The sequence below is a fragment of the Lepidochelys kempii genome, chromosome 9 (assembly GCF_965140265.1).
Source record: "Lepidochelys kempii isolate rLepKem1 chromosome 9, rLepKem1.hap2, whole genome shotgun sequence".
In the NCBI taxonomy this organism is placed as follows: Eukaryota; Metazoa; Chordata; order Testudines; family Cheloniidae; genus Lepidochelys; species Lepidochelys kempii.
This window is the reverse complement of record NC_133264.1, coordinates 21,948,047-21,957,136: the sequence shown is the minus strand read 5'-3', so window position 1 is coordinate 21,957,136 and position 9,090 is coordinate 21,948,047. Positions and strand designations below refer to the sequence as shown.

Genomic DNA, 9,090 nt, shown 5'->3' with positions numbered 1-9,090 from the left:
GTGAAGATCTGTGAGGTTAAGGTCCCCACACAGATTTTCAGTAGGTCCTTCTACCACCTGAGGAAGTCCAGAACTTTCTGAGGTAGTGTGATGCATTTGGAAAGACTGTCTGTTTGGGGTATACACAGTCCTTAGCCATGCCTGAAGGCACCTGAGATGCAACCGTGCATGAAGTATGACAAATGTGGAGGCCAACATGGGCCTCGAGAGTCTTAGGTACATCCTTGGAGTTGTTTGTGGGCTTTGTTGTATCATTGAGATTAGACTGGACAGAGTAGAGAATCTTTCTTTGGGGAGATACAATGGCAGTTATGGAGTCTAGAGTGACTATGACTAAATCTATTCTTTGGACTGGGGTGAACGTAGACTTCCTCCGATTGATGCGAAGGCCCAGGGACTGAAATAGGGCTAGAGCCTTGGAGGTTGCCAACTGGACCTCGAGAGCTGATCGATCCCTGAGGAGCCAATCATCCAGTTATGGGAATATTGCTATGCCACACTGATTTAAATGCACCTCCACAGCTGAGAGAGTTGTTGAAGGGAAGGACTGGGAACTGATAGTGTTCTAAGCCAATTATGAAACACAGGAAACCTTTATGGGATGGGTAGCTAGCTATATGAAAGTAGGCACCTGGAAACTGAGGCCAACGAACCAGTCTCCTGATGGGATTATAGTAGCTAGCATCAACATCCTGAAGTGCTGGGAAAGTATATAGCTCTTCAGATTTCTGAGGTTGAGGATTGGCCTTCATCCTCTGCCCTTCTTGGGAACTAGGAAATAGTTGGAATTGAATCCTCTTCTAAAGAATTGTGGGAGAACCGTTTTGATCATCCCCAAGAGTAGGAGAGTGTGGTCTTCTTGTGTTAAGAGCTTTTCATGAGAGAGATGCCTGAAGATGGATGAGGAAGGGGGAATAGTGTGGAAGTGTATGGAATATCCCATATTGATCAACTCAAACATCCATTTATCTGAGGCAATGTTCCCAGGCCGAGAGGAAGTGCGATAATCTGTCTCCAAAGTAAGGGTGGATGGAATCATGCAGCACAGGATCCAGGAAAGTAGGAAGCCTGAAGATGCAAGGTATCAACCGAGATGTCAAAACTGATTATTAGAGGGAGGTGCAGATGATGTAGAAAGGGGTATTCCCCCCTTTTTTTGCTGTCTAGATGATCTCCTCTGAAAGCCAAACGGTCCAGGAAAAGTCTTTGGCATATGGTACTGAAATGGTCTAGAGTGCAGTGATGTTTTGGACCTACTAAACAGTCTATTGCAGGAACATAAATTCCTAGAGACCGTATGGTCGCCTTTGAGTCCCTCAGTAGTCTCTCTCAGCATTAAAGAGCTTGGGCCCTTCAAACGGAAAGTTTTCAACTGTATTCGGCACTTCTGTCAGGTGACCGGAAAACTAGAGCCAGGATGCTCTCCTCATAACCACTGCCATAGCTAAGGATCTATAAACCATTTCCAGGGCAGCCTGGAGGGAGGGTTTTGATATCAATTGACCCTTCAAAATGAGAGCCTAAAATTGTTCCCTCTGGTCCTGTGGCAGATGTTCAATAAAATGTGTGAACTCGAACAAGTGTTAAAATCATATTTTGCAAACAGTGCTTGCTAATTTGCTATCTGAAATCAGAGAGCCCCCACAGTCTAAATGTTGGGCTTGTTACCATAGGAGAGGATCTGGAGTGTTTTTTTCATTAGCTGCAACCACCATCAGGGAGTTGGGAATGAGGTGGGAAAACAAATGGTTTACTCCCATAGACAAAATATAATATAGGTGGGCTGGATAGTGGCCGGTGTTTGCAAATTGTGCAAGTAGGCGATAAGCAGAGGTTCATTGATTGGAAGGGTGATTTTCCCCTGAGGGATGATATTTAAAATGTCCACAAAGGAGTGTTGAGACTCCTGGATCTCTTCTAATAGAATCTGGAAAGATTCTGCCAGGCATTCTTGCAGTCTTGGAAGGCCTGAAAGTCATCAGCGTAAGGGGGTGGTGGAAGCATGACTGCCTCGAGATGAAGAGGACTTCACAGATGGGGGTAAGCTCCCTCTAATCCATGGGTCCTGCTGTTCTTGACTGCCTCTTCTTGTCAAAGAGGCATACAAGGGGACAATCATGTACCAAAGATTGGTCAGTTGGTGCCTGTGAGTGCTGTAGTACCAGCAAGTATTGGGGACTCTTTCTGGCTGGGAGCCTATAAAATTGTTCACCAACATAACCCCAGGAATTTCAGTAGATAGGGGGAGGATCGCCATGGGTACTCAACTCCTGGATCTAGGGCATCTGGTGTGGCCCGGAAGATCATCTTCCGCATAGTGGTTCACGAGGGTGTGATGGTATCGTGCCAAGGGCATCCTGTAGCAAGACTTCAGAGTCTGAAGAAGTATCCCCTGGGCTGAAAGGGGGGAGCATCAGACATATGTTCCGGTACTGAAGGCCTGAGTGGGGTTCAGTCTGGGGGACTGCAGTTGCAGGTGTCTGAATGGTATCAGGGAAGGGGCTTTCATAGGGGCCCATAGCAGGGGAGACTCCAGTACCTCCAGTATGAAAAGTTCCTCTGGGGAAAGAAATCTGGAGGGAGCTAGAGGACTATAGTATCAAAAAGTCTGAGTCAGCACCAGAGCCTGGAGAAGGGGTTGGTGCTGAGGTGATACCAGAGGCGCTTTGGAGAGGAACTTCTTTGACGTTACAGCTCTGGTGCTGGGACGGTGATGGTACCAGACCACGAATAGGTGGCCTGTGCACATGCTGGCACCACAAGGCATCAGTTGGTTCTGAGGCTGACGGCTCCCTGTGTTACGAGACCTTTCAGACCTTTAAGCTGTGCAAAACCAGTAGCTTAGTACCAGAGTCAGATAGAGCCTCAGCTGTACTCCTGGAGAGAGACAGACATCTCAGTGTGGGATTTATGGAATAACCTACCCCTCTTTGTCTTTTCCACAGTTGGGGAAAGAAGCTTCTTCTTGGATGACTTAGCTTCTGAATGTACTGCTCGAACTGCAAGAGTCACTGGAGCAGCCTAGGGGACGATGTATGACAGGGTGGGAAGCGGACGCCACTGGGGCTAGTGAGAGTTCTACTAGAAGGAACTTCAATCCAGCTTCTCTGTCTTTTTGAGACCTGCCTTTAGATGCCATACAATCCTTTCATTTTGACAGCATTTTAAGAAAAAGACCTCTGGTAAATATGGCAGGGCTTAAACCCCAGCGTCTTTGGCATAACCTGGAGGTCTAATGAACTAAAAATAGGAATCCTAAAGCAAAAAGGGTGGGTAACTCCCCCACCAACCACAACTGTTCTGAAACTAAAAATAAAACAAAACTAAATAAAGAATAAATCACCGTTAAAAAGGCAGGAAGCTGAGAACAGCACACACAATGGCTCCATCTCAAGTCACAGGCTATTAAGGCTTCAGCTAAAACAAGTATATTCAATAAATTAGGTGCAATCCAGCTATACTTAGTAATTAAGTGTATTTTGTTCAAAAGACTGTAGTGCCTTACCACACTGTTTGAATACCCTAATCACTGCTAAGAGTCAACATTTCACCAGATATTTAACTGCTTCTCCCTAACCTTCTGTAGCATAGAAGATAACTGGGGTAAAAAACACTTCATAGTAGGATACAGTATGTAATTCTATATCACACTGGAAGAGAAATGAACGTACAAGAAACCCTCTTCTAATGTGAAGTTAACATTGAAAAAAAACACAAGTACAAAGACATGGGGCAAAATCCTAAATTAGTATCTGGACACCTAAATAAGTGGCCTGATTTTAAAAATTGCTGAGGTCCCAGTAGCTCTGATTAACGTAAGTGATGCTCAGCACTTTTGGAAGTCAGATCTATTAGCCATTTATTTAGGTGGTCTAAGGAGTCTAATTTTAGGCATCCAATTTTATAATACCATGGCCATTATTCTCTACTGTACTAGTTAGAACATATTTTGCTCCAGGGGCACAAACGTGAATATTGTCACTTAAAAGTACATTTTCCTGGACCGTAACTACTTAAAATCGGTTCATGGCTGATGTTCTCAGCAGTCTAGAAAGTACAGTAAGTGCTACAAATTTAAACCTGTTAGGAAAAAAAAAAACTTGCAAGAGCAATTAATACACAATTGATTTTTATAAGTTGACTAAATCTATTAAACCACATTAACATTCTAATAAGTTGACCTTTTTAGATTTAAGTTTTGTAATAAAAAATATTGCATGCAAGACCTACAAAAATATTAACTGCTATGAAAAGTCAGTAATTTCTTCAGAAAGTCAGGCACAAATATAAATACTCACTTCTGAAAATGTAGTCCTCTGTAATTCAGCAATCCTTCTGTATAATTTAGTTTTTGCTTTCTTTACCAGAATTGCTACACTGTATAAGCTAAACAATTAGGAATACAAAAGTTTTCTAACAAACTATATTAAAAATGCAAAGATTTAATAGTAGTTTCTGTAAACTTGATTTGAAATACAAACTTCACATTTTAATTCCAAAAGTCCTCCTGTATCACTGAGTCATAAGTTACAGATTAAAGATTTATGAAAAATGTTCATTTGTATAGTTTTTCACAAAAAGCAAAATGTTTTCAAGTCTGAGGGTGGGATTTCAAGAGTGCTTAAGTAAATTAGGCATCCAAGTCCCACTATTAAGATCTGAACTCATTTAGGTGATTTTGAAAAATTCCAATGTAATGATACAGAAAAGAGGCAGTCAATGAAGATGCCTCAAAAGGGAAAGATATGGCAACCATGCTGAACCTGCAACACTAAACCAGGGAGGCACACTGTCCAATGAATAGGGTACTCGTCTTCAAGTCAGGAAACCTGGGTTCTACTTGCAGTTCTGCTACCAACATGGTGTGAGATTAGGCAAGTCATTCTATACCTCAGTTTCTCCATCTGTAAAACTTTAAGGACACTAGCCTTCCCTTACTTTGTAAAGCATTTTAGAGCTACTTGTGAAAAGGACTGTATGAAAACTCACAAGTGAACTGTGTTTTTTGGGGAAGATTTAGGTATGCAATTGAAAGTAAAAATATAGGTGGAACATAATTACTTAAGATGCAATTCTGCTCATTAGCAAAACATCCGATGGAATTACATAGTTAATATACACCGGATCCTCGCTAGAACGTGCATCTATATAGCGCAAATTCACATAACATGCAGTTGCGGTCATGGATCCCAAATGTAATTAGTTTAATTGCAATTCATTTTAACGCGGTCCCCGCATTAATGCGGTACCACGCATCGATCCCAAACCCTGCGTTCTAGTGAGGGTCCAGTGTACTGTATGATTTACATAATGCATGAAAGTAATCAACTCTCTTATGTCGGTTCTGAAGCCATAACTTCCTCTGAAATGTCCCTCATTTCAAGCATCACTCATTTTAGTCCTGAACCTATTTATGTTCTATACAAATTGTGTCTTCTCACTTATTATTGCATATTATTTTTATTAGATATAAAGAAACAGGGAAGTGAAGTTGCAGAAAGCTATTTACAGTCTTAAATTCCCTACATGAATAACAGTTCCTATTCTTCTCTTTGGGTCTGTCTCTCATATTGCATCCCATATTTGGGCCTTTGGCAGGTTGAGAGGTATGTCTGAAACACATTAAAGGGTTAAAAGGGTATGGAAGTAACAGTTTATATGAACATTTTGTTAAACTATTTTTTGCCTGCTTGTGTACACAAATGCTTTTTAACTTCTTCACTACAATTCAAGTTTATACAAAAAGACACACACCAAATAATACAATGCTGTTTTAAAGGTTTAACGTTTATTTCCCCAAGACAGCCTAGCCTGCACTCTACTTAGATAAATTTCACAAGCTAGTTTTCTGCTGCTTCTAGTTTTAAACTTTAACCATGTTTCTGATGACAAGGAATGCTGTAAAAATACTCTAGTCCAACAAAGAGTTATGATCACAAAATAATCTTTATCCATTCTACAGTGTTTCAGAATTGCCAGTTGATTTTAAAACACAAGGTAGATATAGATGCTAATGGTGACTAATCCGGTATGTTTTATTATAGCAAACTGTTGTTCATGCAACACTTGTGCTCAAAGGGGAAGGCACAGCATTTCCTACAATGAGCCACCTTATAAAGAGTTCTCCTTTTTGTATAAATTTGTAATGTCACCTTTAATTTAGTGTGCAGAACCTCAAAACTGAGGTATTACTCCAATTATAAAAACACTTGCATGTTTTTTATGCAAGTCTTAAAAATACAAAGTTTTCTCTCTAAAGTGGCTCAAAATAGATTGTTCATGGCTGCCTACATCTAAGATAAAAAGAGTCTAAAACAATTGGACAGATTAGGCATATTATTAAAGGTATTCAAACCAGGAATTGGATTTGTACATCTATTCACACCTCTTCTTCGGTCTTTATTCAGCAGTACATATGCACCAAATTTCATTTTTAGAAGTTTCCATATCATTTTCATAGAAAACAAAGTTTGAAAACAAGTAACATTGAACAGCACGGTATTCTACCACAAAAGAAACATTTGGTTACAGGACTCAACAAAATCTAAAAATGAGCTATGCTGTAGATTACCACATGCAAAGAGATCATTATGTTATCTTTGAAAATGAAAAGGATGATGAATTTATTACCACATTTTACTGTCTTCTACTATTATGGCAACTTATGTACTGCAACAGTCTATTTGGAGAGAAATGTATGTTTTTTCATGCAAAAATCTACAGAAATTTGTTTTGATGATATGGAAAGCTTTTCATAACATCAAACATTCATCTGGTGCAAATGCACAGGGAAGCCTTCCTGAAAATTCTGACTTTACAAGCAACTAATAATAAGCCATACAGGAAAGAAATTAAAAATAACTAAAAGAAACAGGGAAAAAATAAAATAAAACAGGCTGCAGGAGTAAACCAGAGTCTGCTGCTAAACCGGTCTTTATTTGTGTGTCCAGTGTAAGTTAACACTTATGAACTCATTTTGATAATTTACTAGGTTTATTATCAGCCCCCTGAAGGCGAATCAAGCTTGCATGCGTTCACATACAGCATCACAACCATACTCTCGTACACACGCCACTCCAGGACTAGGAGTCTGCTTCATGAGTGAAGAGCCCCAGGTTTGAAACATGAGCCTGGCTCCACAGCTGAGTCCAGACATTCATTCAATGTTGTCCATTCACACGGTGCTTCATAGCAAGGCCTGGGCTCATTCTCCTTGGACTTATATGGGCATCCTATTCTCTTTTATGCTTACAAAGCTTGATGATAATAGTACTGCATTTTCCCCCCCAATTGCTCTAGTAAGTCATTGTTCCTTCTCAGGCACTGAAGATCTTTGACCTGTAGCCCTTTTTCTTTGAACAATCTAAATAAGCATTCAGTGAAGTTTTTCATTACATTTTGCCACTCATTCTCACTCGCACCCACTCGCCATCTTGACTTCATTTGGGCTTTTCTGTGATTCCAAATGAAATCTTCACATTTTCTTTCCCGATTTAATGCAGCAGCGGATCCCATGAGCCAAGATTGATGGGTCAAACCATTTTTTATTCAGTGCTGCATTGTACCTAACCACCAAAATATCACTCTAAAACTGGAACCCTTCTGCTGGTACATTGGCAGATGAATTGAAACCAAATGTTCCACCTTGTATTGCCTCTGGAACAAGGCTAGGATCTTCATCAATCTATTAAAAAAACAAAAAAGTACTTTGAATGGGTACAGAGAGGACAAATACTAGTTGAAACAAGTTTTACATCACAGAACGATTCTAATGCTTATAAGACTAGATGAGTTTTTTAAACAATAGATAAAGCTAAACTATAGATGCTGATGTAGCCTACTTGTAGTAGTCTGACGCCATATGGCTCACAATCAGCAATACTATATTTACATACCTTTCACCCTGAATCACCCCGAAGCACTTTATGAATTCAAATATGACTTACAAACTGAATGACAGAGAGGGTGTAGCAACACTATTCGGACAAGAAAAGAAGAATCAAAATTGAGAGGGCAGCCCGGATAGACAGACGTGCTAGTTCTGCTTCAGTTAGCACACTAAAAATGGTAGTGTGGACACACAGACAGCGGCACATATTTGAATACTTCTAAAATGAGACCACCACCAGACTATTCTCAAGATGACTGAACTACCCAGCAATGCCTTTGGTATTTTTGAAGTTCTAATGCTGTTTTAGTATGTGTGTGTGTAAGTTAGTATTACTTTGGCTGTCCAAATGAATCTTGATTAAACAGTGTTCATGTACTGGTTTTTGTTATATGAGGTGAGTATCAGACATTTCATATACTCTACTCTCTAATTCTAGCCTGTGATTTCACTTTTTAAATGGCTGCTGAATAAAGTTAAACAGGGATTTTTGAAGTTATAGAGCCTGCTAATTTGGTGCTACCAATTTTGTTTTTCTTGATGTCAATATTAATGTCTTTCTTTTTAGTCTATTTTATTGATAAAGACAGAAAAGATTATAATTTTAGTAAGATGTTTTGTTTTAGAGCATGAATCATTTATTTGTATCACGTGAGAGAATACTGCAGCTTTGGGAGGATGTTCTTTGGTAGCAAAATAATAAAAATGCACAACCTGACACTATGTTACTCAGAGACAACCACAAATAATGCTATAACGCTCACACAGATTTAAGAACTGTTGTAATTATTTCCTTAACCATGTTTGTAAGAAAAGATTAAATATGATTGAAAGCAGAATAGATTACACTACACTGCTACTAGATACTTACATCATCTGAAGAGAAGAACTGATCAATGATCTCATAAGCCAGTTTGTAGATGTCTTCATTTTCATGATTTTGTAGCTGTTCAATTTTCTCCAGCCCTTTAAGAGATGGAATTAAATTAAGCATTAAAATACAGTAGAATTAGAATCTCATTTATCTGACCCTCTGTTAGGCTCTCCACATTAACTGATCAGGACTCCAGGGCCAGAAGTGGGCACTCTCTCTTGTGGCCACTAGATGCTGCTGCAGCAACACACTTTCCCATTCTCCGGATTTTTGATGATCAGATCTGGTCCTGGTCCCAATTAGATTGGATAAACGGGATTCTGCTGTA

General features: G+C 39.7%; 1 protein-coding gene across 1 annotated transcript in view; it reads right to left on the bottom strand.

Annotated features, from left to right (window-relative positions):
• Positions 1-5,768: 5,768 nt before the first annotated feature.
• The window catches only part of KPNA4 (karyopherin subunit alpha 4), a 61,518-nt gene continuing 58,196 nt past the window's right edge, over positions 5,769-9,090 (bottom strand). Inside the window, exons 16-17 of the mRNA XM_073359521.1 lie at positions 8,760-8,854; positions 5,769-7,684 (exon numbers count right to left, since the gene is read on the bottom strand). Of these exons, the coding sequence (XP_073215622.1) occupies positions 7,586-7,684; positions 8,760-8,854 (194 nt within the window). The 3' untranslated portion in view covers positions 5,769-7,585. The remainder of the gene's footprint in view (positions 7,685-8,759; positions 8,855-9,090) is intronic.